Raw genomic sequence first — 18976 nt, 5'->3', positions numbered from 1 at the left:
GTATGATAATCCCTGTCAGTCCCATCAGATGTTTAGTTGCAGTTAACCACCATCCCCCTAAAAAGGAAGGGGTGGGGGGGGGGGGGTTGCCAGAGAGATGAAGGGACAGAAGCAAACGTCTTTTGAAGGGAGTGCCACTTGACTGGCCACTTCCTCCTAACCTAATTCTCCATTCTGTCATTGAAAAGCTATTTTTGTAAGAGGCCAAGGGAAGTCTGGGAGTGGACCAGAAACACTCTCATACAGTACAGACCAGGCCAACCTGTGATACTCTTTCAAACAATTAGCTCACAGTAATTTTTACTACATGAAGTACTACAAGTGATGCTGGGCGGGGAAAGAAGTGTGTGTGTGTGTGTGTGTGTGGGGGGGGGGGTCCTATTAGTAGCCGTCTCAGCACAAACTGTCTCTGTTGACCAGGGGAATTCCTGGCAGAGTGATTTTTGAGACTACAAGACTGAATCACATTGCCAGGGATTTCCAATGGCTGACATGAAGAACGCAACACTTTCTCGCAGGCACACGGTCACACCCAGGTTTCTTATTTGCATGCTGGCACACAAATACGCCCGTCCTGCTTTCTGTCAGCGACAGATGCTGCTAACCTGGCTGTGCGGCAGCAGGACTTAACCCACATGTGAACAGTGAGTGTCGGCCATGTTCACAGTGGTTAAGTTCTGCCGCCACAGGGCCACAGCCTGCAGGAGGGAGAGGGTTGGGTTTGGGGGGGCGGGTGGAAAGGTCAGAGAGGGGGCTGCTCTTGAATACAGAGATGTTGCATTTCACAAAGTTATTTAGCTGCGAAAAAGTGCTTTTGATGGACATTTAGAAGCCTGGCGAACCCACCCTTCCCTACGGAGTGCATGTGTGACGCGTGGTTAACGGATGAGTCACTAGTGTGGCACGAGATAGTTGGCGTGATGGTCCAGAGAGGTTTCTGAGAGCAGGTATCAGTGTCTGTGAGCTTCTGGTAATAACTGGTAATCTGTTGAATTGGCTGAAATTGTGCGGCGTCGGTGTGTCAGTGTCTGCTAAATGTCAGCTGTCTCATTAGTGTCGAAGACCTCCACTGCTGCTCCTGCGGGGGGGTGGAGTTACACACCAGCAGATGTCATCATTTGTACCCACGGCTGCCTGCTTCTTTATGTCTGTGTTTGTTTGCTTTTCCTTTTTTTAGCTTTCACCTGTTGATTTCTGCATGAGAAGCAATGTTGCATCAGTTTGACTTGACTATGCATTTATCTGTGTATGTGAGTGTATGTGTGTGTATGTGTATGTGTATGTGTATGTGTGTGTGTGTGTGTGTGTGTGTGTGTGTGTGTATTCATCTCTATATCTACCGACTAACCCCCCCACCCCACCCCCACCCCCACTGGGTCAGTCTCCTGTGCCTGCTGTGCTGATAATCAGTGTGTGACGTTGGCTGGCTCAGTTCAGCAGGAACAGGGGACTGGTCTCATTTCCACACACACTCTCTCGCTCACACACACACACACACACACACACACACACACACACACACACACACACACACACCTAAACACAGCTCACTTGTTATCACTATAATTTTATATGCATGTTTGGACTAATAAATGTGAAATATGAATTACATTTACAAATGTTTGTGTAAAGGATAAAATACATATCAGATTATATAGATTTGCTGTTTTTTGTTTTACTTTAAATTGTATCTTAAAATAGCACATTCCCAAAATGTCAAGGATATTTTTAAATATTTTTTTTCAGTAAAATATTACCTGTATGACCTAAAAATTACTGCTTAACTCGACTTATGTATCTGTACCAGGCTGAATGATATGTTCCTCTGCCACAAATCAGAGTTCTAAGTTTTTAGGGCTTGTTTTGTTCTTTCTTTTTTTTTGGTCAAACTTTTACTTTGAAATTTTTTTTGGACACGCAAAACACCGATTTCAGGCTCACTGATGAAAAGACGCTATTGTATTTCCTTCAGTAATTTTTAAAACAGAATGCAACCCATAAGACCGCCTGATTAAACGTGAGTGCATAATAAAATAAACTTTTTTTTGGAAAAACAGTTTGTGCCTTGGACTTTTCTCTTTTATATCTTTTTTTTTTGGGGGGGGGGGGGATAAACCTTTTCCATGTGCTGTATCTTGTATAGCTGCAGTGTATTGTGATGATTCTGGTCAATAAACACACTTTTATTCTGATGATAAATCACTCACTATGGTTTTGTCTTTGTTGAGGTCAGAAAAAGGAAATCAAATGAACCGCAAGACACAAAGTCCTTCATCTGTGAATAAAGACGACTTGTGTTTCGCTGGAATGCGTACAGTCATGGCGTTTGGTTGCGTATTTCTGACCTCAATTTTTGATGGTCAAATCAATTTTCACAACTGTTTTACATTGTTGAATCACATAAAACAGATGAGGCTGGCTGGCTCCACATGTACAACTGAAAATCCCAATACAAATTGTTGAAAAAAAAAAAAAAAAACCCTGAAAATAATCAAGTTTTATTGTACTGTTACTGTCTATATAAATAGGTTCTATTTTAGGTGGCTGACTCGTGGGCAGATGAAAAAGAAGAGAATTGAAAGTCCCACAAACACATAACTCATGTATTTATTTTCATTACTATTATTACAAAGAGTACCAATAAACCTCTGCGCACACGAACTAGAACAGTTGTGACGTTGGACCTGGGGCCACGAACGTTTCCATGGAATTCAAATTAGACTTCTATCGAAATTCATGCGAGAAATCAGCAACAACAACAAAAAAACGTGCATCAAGTAAAGGAGGAGGTATTTATAGGTTACACACCATACAAGAAGTTTTCCCTTTTCCCGTTAACTTTTCAGAAGTGCATGTGTATTTTTTTTTAATAATGTTGTCATCATTCTCATATCATTCCTAAAAAAAAAAAAAAAAAGAACCCTCATGTCTGGACATATGAATAATATGCCGGATAATCCGCCTCTATCGAAGATCCACCTCAGGGAAAACAGATGGAAGAAAAAAAATCCGCCAGAAGAAAACCTCAGCGTGACATTCATGCACCTGGAGCTGTCACTGCATTTACTGATTTATTTTCGACAAGTTCTAATAAATACGATTTCATGGGGGTTTTTTGTAAATGGGATCAAGACGGCAAGTCAGCCGGATGTTTGTCCTTGCTGCATGGTTCCTATGGCAACAGTGACACATGGCCATCATCAGCGTCAGACAATGCGTCAGAGGAGGAGATGGCGGCTCCACAGACGACTTCCTGTTTCTCGGAGAGCAGCAACCCGTTTCACTCATCCCCTCTTCTGTCTTCCATTCAAAAGTCGGTCCTTTTGTTTTCCCTCCATATCTGAATGTTTACCTTTCAGCCCCTCCCCGCAGCTCATCCCCCCTCCCTCCCTCCCTTCCCACATACTTCCTCACCTGGCGCTACCTCTTGAGCAGGCTAGCCAATGAGGTGGGAGTTACTGTGGCAACATAACAGGTAAACAGAGGTGGAGATAAGCAGGACCGATGTAGAGGGACTCGCCCTTCCACAGTCACACATTAACCTCATTAGAAGCCATACAAGTATTCAAATCTGCACAAACGTATTTTCTCTCTCTCTCTCTCTCTCTCTGCATGTGTGCGTGTGTGTGTGTGCGCGGCAGGTCAACCCTCTCTCTCCCCTCTTCCTTCTGTCTGGCTCTGTGCTTCTCACCATACAAAAGCTGCCAATTTGGCCGGGAGAAGACATAATTGCCATTATGACTGCTGCGGCCCGGCACATCACACAGGGTACTGATTGTTCCGCACAGGAGGAAGGGGCAAACACTGTCTGCTCTGTGCAGACGCCACACAATATTATCATAGCGTGACTACAGCTCAGACACACACGGCTCTTTCTATAGTTGTGAGACATTGGTACATTCCCCAGACTCTCACACACTCAATCTGAACTTTAAAACTACTCCTCAGACAGCTCTTTGAAGTTGTCGAATATCCTCATCATGTAGAAAGGCCCTGGTGGAGATACTTTCAGTTTGATTGCACAAATATGTAAAGAACACACGCACACAGAGGTCGATCTTTCCATGAGGTACATTTCTATAGAATGATAATCCATACATCATCACAACAGAAGAAAAAAATCCTGAGTAGACACGCACAGTGCCACCACCAATAGGAAATGATAGAAGGAGAGAATGGAAAAGCAGTTTGTACCGAGACAGGAACGCCCAACTCCTGTTAAGTGCGTGTCGCACACGGGACTCAGGTTTTGGGAAAGTTGACCTTATCCCGGTTCCAATTCCACTTCTCAATTTCCGTTTCCAAAAACAAAAAAATGGTCAATATTCCCACTAGAGGAGACGTAACTCTGGAAAGAAAAAAAAAAAAAGAGAGACTAAAACCAGCAGTTTAAATACACGACACCCACATTTCTCCTTCAAGAGGATAAAATTACAAGGTCATAGTTCTGACTGGGTTGTGAACGGTGATGACGGGAAAAGTGATTAGCCACAGGGAATATCCAGTGACAGGACAGCAGACCACTGATTTACACTGGGAGACGTCGTCATCACCGTTACTAGATTATGTGGTTGATTCAGCCAAAGGCGGGCGGGCGGGGGGGGGGGGACGTTGTCTGGGTGGGGACACGTTCTTGTGTCTGCATATGAGCAAGCAATAACCACATAAGTTGTAATGCTCTTGTATCGCCTCTGGCCTGGGGGGGGGGGGGGGGTGGTCAGGGTGCTCTGCAGACACAAATATTTTGCCTCGCGGATTATAGCGCAGCAACTTTGCCGACACTTCTATATGGCGTAGCGGGGTGAAGCTACACAAAGAAGAGTCTTGTCCTGTTAATTAAAAACAGAATTTTCAGAAAAAAAAAAAGTTTCAACGCCGAATGCAAGTTTATAGAGAGATTACACAAAGAATACGTCTTGTTTAGGAATAAAACATATCTCCATCTCATCAATTATGGTTTATGTTTACACTGGCACAAAAAACATGAACAAAGAACCCTGATTAGCCCGCTAAAAAAAGGCCCTGAACTTTCGCACCAACCGTGATACCACTCATTTGGAAAGTTGAGCTCTGTGTTCTTAAATGTATATTTTTAGTATGCTGTCAAAGGAATATTTAGTTTGCTTTCTACATCAGCATCCTTTTTTTTTTTTTTTACACCCATTTCAAATACGACTGAGTTTTTCAAAGTATTTCATGTAATAAATATCATTTTTCACCGGTTCATTTTATACCAATTCAATTTATACCCTTCAAGACAACAAAAATAAGATCCCAGATGTTGTGAAATGAATCAACGACAAACCAAATGTTAAAAACTTAAATACAGAAGAAGGATCCCACAACAGTGTCTGGCTCATATACAAGCTGAGAGCCAACAAGATTTTTGCACATCTCCCACGACAATAATAAAAACAATACCTGTCACAGCTAATAAGTTCAAACTTGTGGTTAAATAACATTTCTTATGAAGTGTGTGTGTTATGTATGTGTGTGTATATGATCACACACATACTCAACAGTCTCTTTGGTACATGCTATAGCATGCTACCATGCTATTAGAGCCATCTGAATGAGAGAAAACAACTGCACTTGTCTTAACAAGTAAATATCGGTATGGAAAGCATTAAGGAAGGAATCCATTGACGCTCATTCACAAGGTTTTCAACTGCAGCATTGTTCGCATGAGAGATTTTCTGGCCTCAGCAGTGAGGGTTTATAAAAGAAAGGTTCAGGGGATCAAACTTTTATATTCAATTAAAAAAAAAAAAAAACAGGAGAAGCAGCAGAGGAACAAGGCTGGTTCCTGTTCCTGACAGAGTGGTTCACCATTTAATCGGTTTTCTTGCCCGCAGTCAGCTTGTCGGCATGGAGCGCGAAGGTCTCAGCCACGATCAGAGGGAAGACCAGCGTGGCGTCTGCGTACACCTGAAAATAACCAGGACAGTGGAACACTTATGAAATATGGTGTTTCAGTCATCCGCCACTAAGAGTCCACTTAACTGAGGCCAGGCTGCTTTTCATTTACATATTTGGTGCTTTGATGCCAGGAGTTCTGGCCCCAGTTACATCCTTCTATTTAATAAGGGGCAAATACTGCCGCCATGAGGGCAAAGATGGGTACTACAACTCCTGGAGACCACTCTTATTTCTTAAACCCAGTCCAAAAACTCCCACTGAGCCCCAAGATCCTGCTCACAGTGCACAATTAGAAGGAGAAATGAGGGCTTGTGTGCTCAAACGTACTCAAGGACACGATCATGTGGTAGTAGCAGAGTACACAGCAAGATTATTCAAAGAAAACATTTCATGCGTGACGGTTTTTCTTTTCAAAAATACATGAGTATAGATTTGAAATATTTTCTTCTCCATCTTGTTTCCCAAAAGTTGCCATTCTTTGCTCTCCCTCCATAGGATCGGTTCACCGTCTGAAACGCCGCTGTGATAAAGGGATTCTGGGTAATAGCCATCCCTGAATGCTTCAGAGACGTCCAGGGACAGAGGAGGTTACCGCCCCCTTTAATGTGGTTTTAAGAGAAATTTTCATATCTGTAGGTGAGGCGGTTCATTCAACTTGGACATCAAAACAACAATGTGTGTGTGTTTTGATGTCCAAAATAACCACGAAAGAACAACTGTCTCTTTGTCAGCTGACTGTGTCTGATGACCATGCGGGGAGAAAAAAAAATCCACATCTGAAACAGTTCAGGTGCATTAAGTGAGAAGTGATGTGGAACGGCATCTGTGAAATTCATGAAAAGACGATGTGAAGCAGAGGAGAGGAAAAAATACTCAAGAATAAATTTTATTATCTTTTGTGTCTGTGTGTGTGGATAGAAAAGCAATAAAAAGAACCTTAGTGCTAATAACACGCTCGTAAGGGTCAAGACTGCTGGGAGAAATACTGGTACCTTGACGGGATTGGCATCACCTCTGATCTTGCCCCAGGACACGGCCTCATCAGGTCTGGCCCCGGAGTCAGAGCCATCAAACTCCTGACCCGTGTTCACGTACACAGAGAAATCAGCGCCATTCCTCTGGAACGACACGGAAGAGGGATGATCATCCAAAGAGAACCGAACCTGTGTGACAGATGAATTTTTTCCATTCGTGCGTGTGTGTGTGTGTGCGTGTGTGTACGTGTGTCATCATGGCAAAATGCGGTCCTGGACACAGTACAGAGGCCTTGTGAGCACTTTGGCAGGTGTTTCTCAGTCTTGTCCCAGCTGCAGCACCACAACCATTCAAGATGGGTGCTGTCCGACACATGAACACTGAGCCCTCATTCTCTCCTGCCATGTTGTAGTTGGACTGTGAGGAAGTTGGTTTTATCGCTTCCACATGAAAACTGTCAGACTGCATCATGTATTTTGATGGCAGCTGTACTTCATCATTCTAGTGATCTATGATGCCCCAAAGGGATGAGTTACCATCAGATTAGCATTGGCGATATGATGCTTCACCAGGCCGCCTCCCAGGATGATCATCCCGGATTTCTTGGCAAACACAGCTTGGTTGTTCATCCTGCGGATATCTGATACATATTTTACATTTATGAGACGACAAACTAATAACACTGAGACAAACATCCGTGCCCAGGAATCTGCTGCTGGTCTCACCTTCCACGATGTCCAGGATCAAACCGGGGTTCTTATAAGAGTGGAAGTACATCATGTCCCCCAGAGAGCCGTCTGTCAGCGCAGGACTGAACACTGGAATATCATTCTGAAACACAGCAACTACACAATTATAGACGACACCACATGCAAACACAGTAAGGACGGGAGGCATCACAAAGGGCTCGTTATCACTGTTATTGCGTTGTCAGACTTGACAAGACGTTCAGGTTTGAGACCACGACTGTCAATGATTCAGTTTCATGAAAAACCTGGTCTTTATTTTTTAAATCAAATCCCATTTTCTGACAAAACATGCGTTGGTTTAAAATTACCAAAAATGTTAGAACTGTGTCTGTGTAGCTTCACGACAATAATGATGACACATTCGATTCTTTCATACTGCAATATCGAAATGTATAATCATAACCAGCTGATAGAACAGACGACCTCCACGAGCCAATGCCCACCTTGTATGCCCAGTAGTAGACTGATTCCTCGTTATTGATCTCCTTGCCCAGCCGATTGATCATTTTGGAAGGAGTCCAACGAACGCCCTGAAACATTTCATTGTGATCGTTTAAAGCATTCCAACTTTACAGCTTCACAATAAATAAGCATATCAGTCTTATCGCTACCATCATTATGACCTGAAAAGAGAGCTGGGTGTGATACACAAACATGCCAAAGGGTGAGACGCACCTCTGTGTTCTGCTCCAACAGCATCTTGTCCAAGATGGGTAATACCCAGTCTTCAAACTTGCAGTAGTTATCGTTGGGCACTAACAGGTTCCCTATCCTGGGTGGACAGAGTGAGACAGAGGTGAACATCAGTGGGTTTAGGAGCGACCAGAACCGAACCTGGACTTGAATTCTTGTCAAGTCCCAAGACAGCTGTTCACCGGGATTGTCTGTAAAAGGAGTACTGAAGATATGCACTTTTTTTTGGCCATCATCTTTGGAGCCAGGCAAGAAGATAGACTCAGTTCAGAAGGGACGGCAGAAGGGAGCTGAGACCCACAGAGACTAGCTAGTGGCTAGTTAGCTTAGCAGACTGAATGGTCGTGGATGCAAAGTGTTAGCTTGCTTCCCTCTTGCCTGCTGGGTTTACCGTAGCTCCTCCTCTGTATATGCCTGTCCAAATAGATCAGGTTCAAACAATCCTCCTCATCCTCTCTAATAAAGTCAGCCATCGCTCGTAGCAGTAGGCACTCTTCCAGTTATCAAATATTTTGTTTTGTCTCAACTCGCCGTGCCCAGTCAGGAAAGTAGTTCTGGTTATGTGTCTTGATTTTAAAATCGCGATGCCTCATAATGTTATTTCATAGCAAAGGTTCTATACAACCTCAGTTCTACTAATACAGAAAAAAGATTGTACTGTGTATTTAATGACTTCTGAGAGTGATATACTAACATTTCCCATTCACTACTGTTCCTTGCGCTAAGCTAAGTAGCAGTCAGCTGGACTCCCTACTACACCCAGAAGAGTGAGGAGTATTCCTATTCTTGTCAGGCTCAGGGGAGTATGGACAACACATGTACTTCCCCAAAAAAGTCAATTAAAAATTAAGCTGCAGACAACAGTGGGTTAGCCAAGCACAGTCAGCATGGAGACTGCGTACAGCTATGCCTGCTAAATGGGCAACGTCAAATAGCTGCATTTTCTCAAAGATTTTAACCATTACCGCACAAACTGACACACACTGATGGCAACGAGTGCAGGCGTCATTGAGAACAGCCTGGGGTTCACTGACTCTGGGACAGACAACAAATATTTAGTAGATAAGTATTGTGGTATTGATGCACTTATTTAAATCTCAGCAAACTGCCCTTAAAGCAGCACCTCATGTCAATGCTAACCTGTTGATGCCATTCTGACGGAGCTCCTTCCCAGGCAGGGTGAAGTCTCCCAGGTATGTGTTACCCAGACACTTGATTAAGTCCTCCTCTATGCCTCCGGCTGTGGTTACAATCACATCCACCTAACAAAAAGCAGCAAAACAAACACGTCAGTAAAGTGTCTGTTTCAGATATTACATGTGAAACGATGGGAACCAAACATGGACAGTTTATGGTTGTGTACCATTTTGTGCTGAACAAGGTAGCGGATACTCTCCCTGACTCCAGAACTGATGAGGTTGGAAGTGTAACCCAGGAAGATGGTGCAGCCCAGGCGGGGTGAGGACTCATCTCCTTCTTCTGCTTCCACTGGCTCGAGGCGCTTCTCTATCTGTGGGTACAAAGTTACCAGACAACGGTGGCCAACATTGGTTTTGTTGCCCAATTACCTCCACAAATCTGTATAAAAATTATAAAACCACACCATGCGGTTTATCTCCTGGATTGCCAAACCCAAGCTGCTGGCCTGAAAGCCTGAAGTGAGGTAAGACTTCAGCACCGCCTGGAGATCGATGCCCTCGTTGAAGTCGTAGCCTTTAATCTTCAGCAAGTCCTTTGGGACGTTGCAACTGGCCTTGAGGACGGCATTTCTGGCAAGAGAGTGGATGTTGTCTGCCATTCCCTCTGCAGAACCAGAAAGGTGTTACCATGGTGATATATTTGTGGAACACTCCACCCCTTCCACAGAACTGAGCACTGTTACTTGTCGGAACAAGACTCCAGACACCAGTCAACTGAACTTGTCTTATTGAGATTCCCCATGAAACGATTTGGCGGAAGAATATGACCTTTTTAATAATAAGTTTTTTTAAATCAATGAGACAAACAAATCACCTCATATACACTTTCCCCCCGCAGCGAAAAATTACCTTTACATTGTAAATCCATCACAATAACATTTGGGTGTCATGTGAGAACAATTCGTTTTCAAACTAAATCTACGAGCGATGCAGACCAGTCAGACCAGCAAAACACACACACACCCACACAGCGCCCCAGCAATTAACTTTTGATACTGTGTGAACGCATAAATAAAACTTAGAAATATATAATCCTGATGACATTATTCCCCAGCTGATGTCTCCTTTTGCGATCCCTCGGACCAGACTGGAGCACTCAGGTGACATCACACAGAAGAGTTGAAAGGGATTACAGAGGATTTGTTTCATGATCAACATAAAGTCAATGAGATCCAGCATTTAATTTGTGGTTTCTTGAGTGTGTTTAGGTCTACTGGCATGAATGAACAAATGAAATGCCTTCAGCTGCTGGGATACAGAGAAATATCGAGAAATATTCCCTGAGACATGATGATACTGAAATGTGGTTCTAATTTAGAGGGAGAAATGTGTTTACTGTGGTTGTAGCCTGTGTCAAGTCCTTACTAGGAGGTGCATCAGCTAGGATGCCTGACACCTATGAACATTTTCCTGCATGACACCCTTTGATTTGAAAGTCTCAAACATGAGCTTTCTAGCTTTTGAAACCTTTTAACAACACAAACTCTAGAGTGAGACTTACATTTCACAACAGAAACAGTTCAGTATGAATATTTGCCTTATTATTTATCATGAACAAATATCCAGTACATAATAATTGCAAAAAAAACATCCAGCAATCTAAATCACTCCCTCGCAACATAGTCAAGCTAAATAAAGGCAAATTAAGTGTTTTAATCTGTAAACAACCTATAACAAAACATAACAAAACATGCTAGCAGTGAGCCGGTTTTATCCTTTCGTCTGGCTTAAAATATTTACTAAACAATAAAAGCAGACGTGAAAACGTACCGTCTTTTAGCTTGGTGATGGGTGCGGAGGGCTGCTGAGCTGTAACTAACTATTAGTAGCGACAGGTTAGACTGTTGGCTAGCATTCCTGCAATCAACACATGGATGGCCGCGAGGAAGTTCTACTACGGAAAGTGCGATGGAACAAAATTAACCAAACTCAATTCCATATCTTACAAATATTACCAAATGAAGGCCTGGATGTAATCTTCAAAACATAAAATCTAAAATATGGACATATATCATGTAAAATGTCTCAAATATGTGAGCGCTTAAAATAAACCTGTATTTATACACCGACTGACCCATACTTACTAAATCGTTTCTGACTTATTTTACTCGTTTTTGTCTATTAAGGCATCCTTGGGTTATTTTTGGGCTAGGGTAATCATTGGTATTGGCCTAGTAATCACATCAATTGTATGTGTTCATTGAATAAAGATAATCCTGAAAAAGATTACACACAAATTTTTTTTATCTTTATATAAAATAACATTTAACAGATTTACAGTTATTCTGAAATGCAAAATTCATGAAATTGTAAAGTAAATCTTGCTCATTAAAAAAAAAAAAATCAAACAAAAGTTATCGAGTGACCCTGTTGGTCTAGAATCTACTGAGTAATGAACTGATTTAGTTTAAAGAAGCAAAAGAATTCCCAATGAGAAAGCATGTGTCTGTCACTTATCACCAGTGGTAGTAGCAGCCTTCGGGCGAGAGGCGGGGTTCACCCTGGGGGTCGCCAGTCTATCGCAGGGCCAACACACATTGACAGACAACCATTGTTGGTATTATCATATACCAGTTGTAATGACAGAAATATTTCTTTGCAGTTCTTTTCATTTTATTTTCATTGTAGGTAATACACATGCCAGACATTGGCAAATGAACTCTTGAGTGAAATGAACAAAAATGACAATAACAATAATACATGAAGCTCTACACTCGCAGCGGTTTCATCAAGTTTAGAAGGTAGATGCCGCTATGAAAGAAGCTTTGGGTGGAGCGAATACATTTCTGCTGATCTCCACAAAATATATTAGACAAAAAAAAACTCAGAATGAAACATTACATCACCAGGAAAGTTTTGAATTCAAGTTTTTCATTTGTAGCTTGACAGAAGGCAGCACAGAATGTTACTTTCACCAATGATCTTTTCATCAGTGGTGCAGTGAAGTGTGATGTTTGTGACATTTAAAGAACTGGAGGATGACCTTTGATATCAGGGGGCCTTTGAACTGCTCCAACAGAGAATAAAAAGGGGTCAAAAAGGGGGAGTCAGGAGCTTTTCTGACCAGATTCACATCCACAGCCTGAGCTGGATCTTTAAAATCGAGCTCACAAACCTTTTCTTTTCACTCTTTGGAGGATAGTGAATAAATATTGGAGGATTTTCTTCTGAGTCTTTATTCAAAAAGTAATGTCCGGGAAAATGTGCAGCAGTAACAGTGTTCTTCAAGCGCAAAAACTGGTGGAGCAGCTTCGTCTGGAGGCGAGCCTGGAGAGAATTAAGGTGTGTATGACTCTCAACATCTATGTGCACGCTAGCTAGACCCGTTTTCTTAACTGTATCCTGTTAATCCTTGGTCCAAGAAGATTTCCCTCACAGCAGCAGACCTGGTCCAGTATTGTCAGGACCACAGGCGCAGTGACCCTCTGCTCACCGGCATCACAGCCTCGTCCAACCCGTTCAAGGAAAAGAAGACATGTGCGCTGCTTTAACAGTCCCGGGTGGAGACGACAGTAAACCTCTGATTGGAATTCATCGACACAAACTACAATCGTCTTCTTTATTTTACTGTGCATAGCGCAGCTCCTGCGTTAGAGCGGCAGCTGACAATTATTTCAAATCACCAAATGTCCCTATGAATTAATATGATCAACCGATTGATCAGTTTTATGATAAAATGTCAAGAAAAGGTGTCAAGTACTGATCACATTTTTCTTTTTTCAAATGACTTTATTCGGCGATCCAGAAGTCCAAAATTTTCTCTCGTAAATGACCAGAAAAAAGCAGCAAATCCTGGAGTCTGGAACCAGCAAATGTTTGATATGTGAACAAAAAAGGACTTAAATGATGAACCAATGATCAAAATAGTCGATTTGTTTTGCTTTGATTTTTTTTGAACTCATGAAAGAGTCGGTTAAGACAGTGGTTTTCAGCCTGGGGTTCAGGACCACCAAAGGGGTCGCAAGATCCGTTCTAGGGGTCACCAAATGGTTGGGCAAAGAATTTTTTACATGGAAATACTCAATCTGTAACGATGCCATTTTTCTGGGTATACTTTTTTTTTGGGGGGGGGGGTGAGAGTCAAATGAAATCTATGAAAATATTTCTTTAATGGCTGTAAAACTATAAGGCTTGTGTTTTTCTCCCAAGTCCAGTTTTCCTTTCCTATATTGATTTGTTTTAGGCCAAATGTACGCCTCGAATGTGACGGTGAAGTTATCAGAACTAATCTATGAAACCCTAAAGAAGAAATGGCATTTATTATTCTGTCTGTGGGGTCATGAACACCAAACTAATTATTTTAGGGGTTTCAACTCAAAAAGGTTGAGAACCACAGTGGTACAATTTGATTTGATTTTGCTTCTCAAACTCGACTAAACAGGTGAGACATGTTTGCGTCTTCAAACTTTTACTGAAATATTCAATAGACGGTTTTGTTAATTGAAAAACAAAGTGGATATTTTTTAAAGGGGTAATCAATTGAGAAAAACAGAATCTGAAAAAGACTGAGACATTTATCTCATCAACCCAGAAAAACAGAGATTTCTTTTTGCCGCAAGCTCCAATTCACCAAAAAGTACAAGCGGTTTCTTCACACATTCTGACGTGTGTATTTGCCTTAAAGAATACCGCTCTGAAATCAGCAGAAATTCTTAGTTTATGTAGACTTGCGATGTCCAACAGCGATTGAAGCTAATAATCTACTTTCCCGTGGTCATTTATGTTTTCATACGTGCGTCTGTGAATTTATTAGACACTAAAACACAACTATCAAGCTTCATGGTAAAGGTAGGGGAAGAATTCAGGACCTGTTGACTGATCCAATAAATACTTCACCAATACCATGGGAGTGTCACAGAGGGTTTATTTCACTGTGCATGACACATCACTAATATTGATCAAATGTCAGTTAATATGAAGTATTGAGTTAGTTCTCTATATGCAAGAGGAATATAATGTCTTTTTAAAGGGTTGTGTACTGGTACGCAAAAATAAAAAGGAAGATGAGAAATAGGATTGAGTGTTATTCTCAGCATATTTCTCACAAAAGTTGTGTGTGTTTTTTTTTTAACAAGTGCATGACACGGGGGGGGGGGGGGGGGGGGCTGCCGTCTATTAGGAGTTCAGGGTTCACTCCACCCCGTCCTTGAACCCGGGTCAGAGAGGTACCAAACATGGCAGCTAGAGTGCAATGACATCCTGTCACTTTCGTACACTTTCAAAATAAAACCAATAATCTATTAAACTTGCAAGAAAGGAGCCTTTAAAAAATAAAAAAAAAGTTGAGGTTGCTTGGCTAAGATAAAATTCAGAAATCATTTTTAACAAAAAAAATAGTAGAACATGAATAAAATTTCCACATTAAATTCTCTCAAAAATTCTCCTTTAAGAGGAGCAGGGTCAGTGCAGCAGAAACAAGGACGGCAACAAGGGGTTCAGTTCTGTTCATTTTCCAGAACGACTACCAAGTGTTCACGTTAGGAACATCTCCTCAGATGTACAGAAATATATCCTCCAGACAGGTATGGCGCTGGTGTCTCCTCCTCTGCTGCTTTACAGTCTTCCCAGAAAGTTTGCTGGTCTTGCTCTGTCATTTTCGAGGCCTCCAGATTTCCACACACGTATCACCTGAGGCTACAGCGAGGACTCCGGCGTTCACACTCAACTGGGCGTGAGAGAGAGAGAGAGAGTGAGTGAGAGTGAGCGAGTGAGTGAGTGAATGAGAGAGAGAGAGAAGCATTTCAGAAATTTAACCTGAATTGGGGAAAAAAAAAATACCTTGAAAACACTTCCCTAAATTTTTATAGATAAAGACTGAATTTCATTTTTAAAGTTACATCTCTTAAATTTAAAAAAGCATAAACAATATTCAATATGTTGATTGTCCATAAAATGTGGTGAAAAGAGCACGAACCCCACTGACTCCACCCTGGTGACGTAGGGTGCATAAAGTCTTTGGAGGTCCACAGGGGATGTGAACCTGCCACAGGTGAGAGAAACACTGATGGTTAAGGGCTCAAACTACCACCGGAGATTATTGGGAGTCATCAGCCGTCTTGTCCTACCTTGACAGTACGATCAGATGAACAGGTGTACAGACACCCAGGGGACCTGTGGATGCCAGTGACCAGAGCCGTGTGTCCCACGTCGAACTCAGACAGGGATTTAAAGACCCCTGCCCGCATGGAAAAGGAGTGGAGCATGCCTTTGTTGTCTCCTCCCCAAATCTCGCTGTCACTGTAGCTCATGGACAGCAGGTAGGAGCTCAGCTGCGAGTGTGCGTGTGCATGTGTACGGGGGGGGGGGGGGTGTTAGTTCTTGAGGTGAGATTCACTTAGAGCCATTTCCACAAGTTTTCTTTCTAAATTACAGAACGCTACTTGCTGTGTTCCTCCTTTTTGGTTTCATTTATTATCGTGCAAATAAAAAAAACTTTTTTTTTAAAAGTTTGTTTGATATTACAGAGCTCTGGAGTGGCTTTAGACAGTTTTATCTATTGTGGGCATAGAGGAATCATATATACATTTTTTTTTTTAACTCTCTCCCCCTCTACACCCACAAAAACTTATCTCCCTCCAGGACACAGTATGATATGTATCATTTCTATTTTCTAAAAAAAAAGAAAAAGAAAGAAACGTGATAAAATGCAATCTGTGTGTTGGCACCTACCCGCAGCTTACTGAAGCCTTTGTCTGCCCTGCGGTCATAGACAGCCACTGTGCAATCTTGACTCCCAGAGATTATGTACTTGTCATCTGCAGCCAGGCACATAACTGCATTACCATGGTGACGGAGGCTTTTCACGAGGGGTTCAGCAGCTGTGAACAAAATTATGACAATCGACCTTAGAAGCCTCATGAAATGCCTCTGTTTATTACTGTAAGCTAAAAAAACCAACAATCCTGAAGCTTGCAGGGAACCACTGCTACACACTTGCATGCTGCACAAGTGAAAGCTGGAGTGAAATGTTGCCCCCTCACCTCTGGTGTCATACATGCTGACCCTTTTGTCGAATGTACCAGCCAGCAGCACATCTCTCTGAAAGGACAGGCAGAGGACAGCAGCACCGGCCCTGATCAGTCCCCTCTCGGCTCCACATGCCTGTAGGTCCCACAGCCTCACTGTACTGTCGAAGCCCCCCGAAGCCAGCAAGGGTCCCTCAGATGCTAAACACCAGACCCATCCTAGATGGGTGCTGAAGTGGCCCTGTGCCCCCAATGTGTGTAGAAGCATGCTAGCACAGTCTGCCTGCAGATCCCAAAGTTTAACATTCCAGTCTCTGGAACCTGTGGCACAGATTTTCCCCCCATCCCCCACGAGGAGGACTGTGTTGACCTGGGCGATGTGGCTTGAAGGCAGGGTGGTACACTCCATTGCTGGAGGTGGGCTAGGACTTCTGGGGGGTTGACACTGCTGAACAACTACATTTCTTCCATCACCCTGTAACCTGGGGTTTGCAAAGTCTTCTTGGCGATTAAGATCTTGGTGAGCATCATCATCATCATCATCATACACCACCCTGTGGTCCCTTTCTCCACCCAGTAGAGCCTCTGCATTATCGTCTCGTCTCTCCTCCAACTCCTCTCTCAATCTTGCCAGCTGGTCTCCACCTTCAGCGGGCTGCAAGTCACCATCCTCACCTTCCAATACCACCCCCATCCTTCCATCAGCACCATTAGCAACCTCTTGAACTGCCACTCCCCCTTCGTCTATGACATCATCTGCACCATCTTCCTGTTGGTCTGCCACTGGTTCCCTTCGCCGTTCCCTCCCTCGCTCTCTTTCCTCCTCATCCACTTGGGTCTGTCTGTCCAAGAGGTGGACTTGGCCCGTCCAGGAGGTTATAAGCTGCTCCATCTCCAAGCAAGCAGTGGACCAGTCAAAGTCCTCCTTTGGCCCCACTGGAAAAGTAGCTCGAGGTCCTACTAGTCTGCGTGCACGGACCTGCCAAGCAGTTCTGTCCTTGTCCACATTACGTAATGCACAACAGACCTGAAAGAGTTAAAGAAAGCAGTTGGATTATTTGATATTATAATCAAGTCACAGACAGCTACACGAAGATGTATTGCATGTACAGCCTGAGGCATTCTATGGAGACGATGAGTCAGCATGTTGTTAAACTAACCTTTGGCAGCACGTTGATGACACAGTGAGCAGGGAGGTGCGAGGCAATGTGGGTCACCATCTCCCAAGGTAAGGACAACAAGCCACTGGCCTCAGGAGAGGGAGAGGGGCTGATACCTGCCAGCGATGCTCCTGGCACAAGACTGAAACGAGGGGAAGACAGGGGCTATGCTTATTTATCTTTTATCCCAATGAAAAAACCCGCTAATAATCGAGAATGGCAGAACGCCTTACCCCTCTAGGTCTGGCTTGGAGGCTTCCTTCTTCACTTGGTCAAGAGATAATCCTGCTTTTTCCCCAACCGTCCCTTCCTCCTTCAGCTCCACCCTTTCCTCGGACATCTCCTTACAACCCCACACCACTGAACCACGCAATTTATATTAGCATGACATTACCAACACGTCTTATCGGTTGCTGTATGTTTTTTCATACTCGCGCCATTAACCGCTGCCTCCTTGCTTTATCAGCTGTGTAAGAGCAGCTACATTGCTAACGTTACAAATGCTACTTAACCGAACAGTCTCTTTTTACACACTGCTGTGTAAGAAATATATATGCTCCAGACGTTTTCTCACAAAAAACATATTCCAGTATAAAGATAGCTTACACGATAAGATAGCTCAAAGGACATACTAATAAATATTAACGTTACCGAGAACAAGTCGAGACTTTCACGGTGCTAGCTTCGTGGTTGAAAGTCGTCGCTTCAGTTAGCGTAAATAATCAATAAACGTTGGACACGGTGTCAGTTCCCCCTCCAGAATAACGCGGATGTGTATATTATGACGGTAGCCAGGGTCGTTTTATCAGCTGATACAAAGGCTGCTGTGGGGCGATGTGAACTACAAATTCAAAATACCGCTTCCGGTAGCAAAAGATGTCATCAGTCTGCGCAGCGAGACAGCGCCGCAGCCTTCACTCGTTTAAATTTTCCATAAAATAAAGTTAACTTTTTGAAACCAAGTCCAAAAATATATATTAATTCAATATTATTAAAGAAGCCATCAAAATAATAGATACATTTGTCGTGTTGTTTTTCAATGCAAACGGATTACTTTGATTTCTGAAAAACAACAACAGATGAACCATGGACGGTTGAGAGAAGACTTAATACTGTAACTTCCGGGAGAAATAAGTCTGGAAGACACAAATCAGAATAAATGTACTGAAAGTACCTAACTTGAAGGTTTACAGTCCAGGAGTTTTCTACACAGAGACCTGGAGTGGCTAGAGAGGAGGAAAACGGCCACAGGCTCAGTGGACTTTTCCAACAGTGAAATCTCCTGTATTTGCTACAAATTGGGAACGAATGCTCAG

The 18976-nt window shown here is 42.9% G+C and overlaps 3 protein-coding genes across 4 annotated transcripts; 1 reads left to right on the top strand and 2 right to left on the bottom strand.

The window, feature by feature from the left end:
• Positions 1 to 2416: 2416 nt before the first annotated feature.
• On the bottom strand, positions 2417 to 11430 carry dhps (deoxyhypusine synthase). Of its 2 annotated transcripts, XM_086185565.1 has the most exons (11): positions 11306 to 11430; positions 9940 to 10139; positions 9700 to 9846; positions 9477 to 9598; positions 8319 to 8415; positions 8087 to 8173; positions 7620 to 7725; positions 7431 to 7534; positions 6912 to 7037; positions 5830 to 5928; positions 2419 to 4348 (listed from the first exon to the last, which is right to left on the bottom strand). In XM_086185565.1, the coding sequence occupies exons 2-10, from the start codon at positions 10132 to 10134 to the stop codon at positions 5833 to 5835; spliced, it is 1080 nt and encodes a 359-aa protein (XP_086041691.1). In that variant the 5' UTR covers positions 10135 to 10139; positions 11306 to 11430; the 3' UTR covers positions 2419 to 4348; positions 5830 to 5832. The 2 variants fall into 2 exon arrangements, with proteins under 2 accessions (XP_086041690.1, XP_086041691.1); XM_086185564.1 differs by having other exon boundaries at positions 2417 to 5928.
• A 728-nt stretch (positions 11431 to 12158) lies between these two features.
• fbxw9 (F-box and WD repeat domain containing 9) lies at positions 12159 to 18709 on the bottom strand. Its single transcript, XM_086186093.1, has 8 exons — positions 18312 to 18709; positions 17894 to 18020; positions 17661 to 17802; positions 16516 to 17527; positions 16205 to 16353; positions 15601 to 15804; positions 15450 to 15515; positions 12159 to 15200 (listed from the first exon to the last, which is right to left on the bottom strand). The coding sequence occupies exons 2-8, from the start codon at positions 17998 to 18000 to the stop codon at positions 15126 to 15128; spliced, it is 1755 nt and encodes a 584-aa protein (XP_086042219.1). The 5' UTR covers positions 18001 to 18020; positions 18312 to 18709; the 3' UTR covers positions 12159 to 15125.
• Positions 12608 to 13323, top strand: LOC147245243 (guanine nucleotide-binding protein G(I)/G(S)/G(O) subunit gamma-12-like). Its single transcript, XM_086186094.1, has 2 exons — positions 12608 to 12817; positions 12901 to 13323. Exons 1-2 carry the CDS (start codon positions 12725 to 12727, stop codon positions 13024 to 13026), a joined length of 219 nt encoding a protein of 72 aa, XP_086042220.1. The 5' UTR covers positions 12608 to 12724; the 3' UTR covers positions 13027 to 13323.
• Positions 18710 to 18976: the final 267 nt, after the last annotated feature.

The sequence above is a fragment of the Aulostomus chinensis genome, chromosome 18 (genome assembly GCF_037954235.1).
Source record: "Aulostomus chinensis isolate RoL2024-O1b breed Wild chromosome 18, RoL_Achi_v1.0, whole genome shotgun sequence".
Lineage (NCBI taxonomy): Eukaryota > Metazoa > Chordata > Actinopteri > Syngnathiformes > Aulostomidae > Aulostomus > Aulostomus chinensis.
This window is presented reverse-complemented; position numbering and strand designations above follow the sequence as displayed.

What these genes read in the sequence shown, in the direction of transcription:
- dhps (XM_086185564.1), bottom strand. Translation starts at nt 10,134, where the DNA reads ATGGCAGACAACATCCACTCTCTTGCCAGAAATGCCGTCCTCAAGGCC. An exon ending in CGTCAGAATGGCATCAACAG is followed by an intron (nt 8,416 to 9,476) that starts GTTAGCATTGAC and finishes CTGTCCACCCAG; the next exon opens with GATAGGGAACCTGTTAGTGC. An exon ending in GTGATGCCAATCCCGTCAAG is followed by an intron (nt 5,929 to 6,911) that starts GTACCAGTATTT and finishes GGTTATTTTCAG; the next exon opens with GTGTACGCAGACGCCACGCT.
- fbxw9 (XM_086186093.1), bottom strand. Translation starts at nt 18,000, where the DNA reads ATGTCCGAGGAAAGGGTGGAGCTGAAGGAGGAAGGGACGGTTGGGGAA. An exon ending in TCCAAGCCAGACCTAGAGGG is followed by an intron (nt 17,803 to 17,893) that starts GTAAGGCGTTCT and finishes CCCTCGTTTCAG; the next exon opens with TCTTGTGCCAGGAGCATCGC. An exon ending in AAGGCTTCAGTAAGCTGCGG is followed by an intron (nt 15,805 to 16,204) that starts GTAGGTGCCAAC and finishes GCACACTCGCAG; the next exon opens with CTGAGCTCCTACCTGCTGTC.
- LOC147245243 (XM_086186094.1), top strand. Translation starts at nt 12,725, where the DNA reads ATGTCCGGGAAAATGTGCAGCAGTAACAGTGTTCTTCAAGCGCAAAAA. An exon ending in CGAGCCTGGAGAGAATTAAG is followed by an intron (nt 12,818 to 12,900) that starts GTGTGTATGACT and finishes TGGTCCAAGAAG; the next exon opens with ATTTCCCTCACAGCAGCAGA.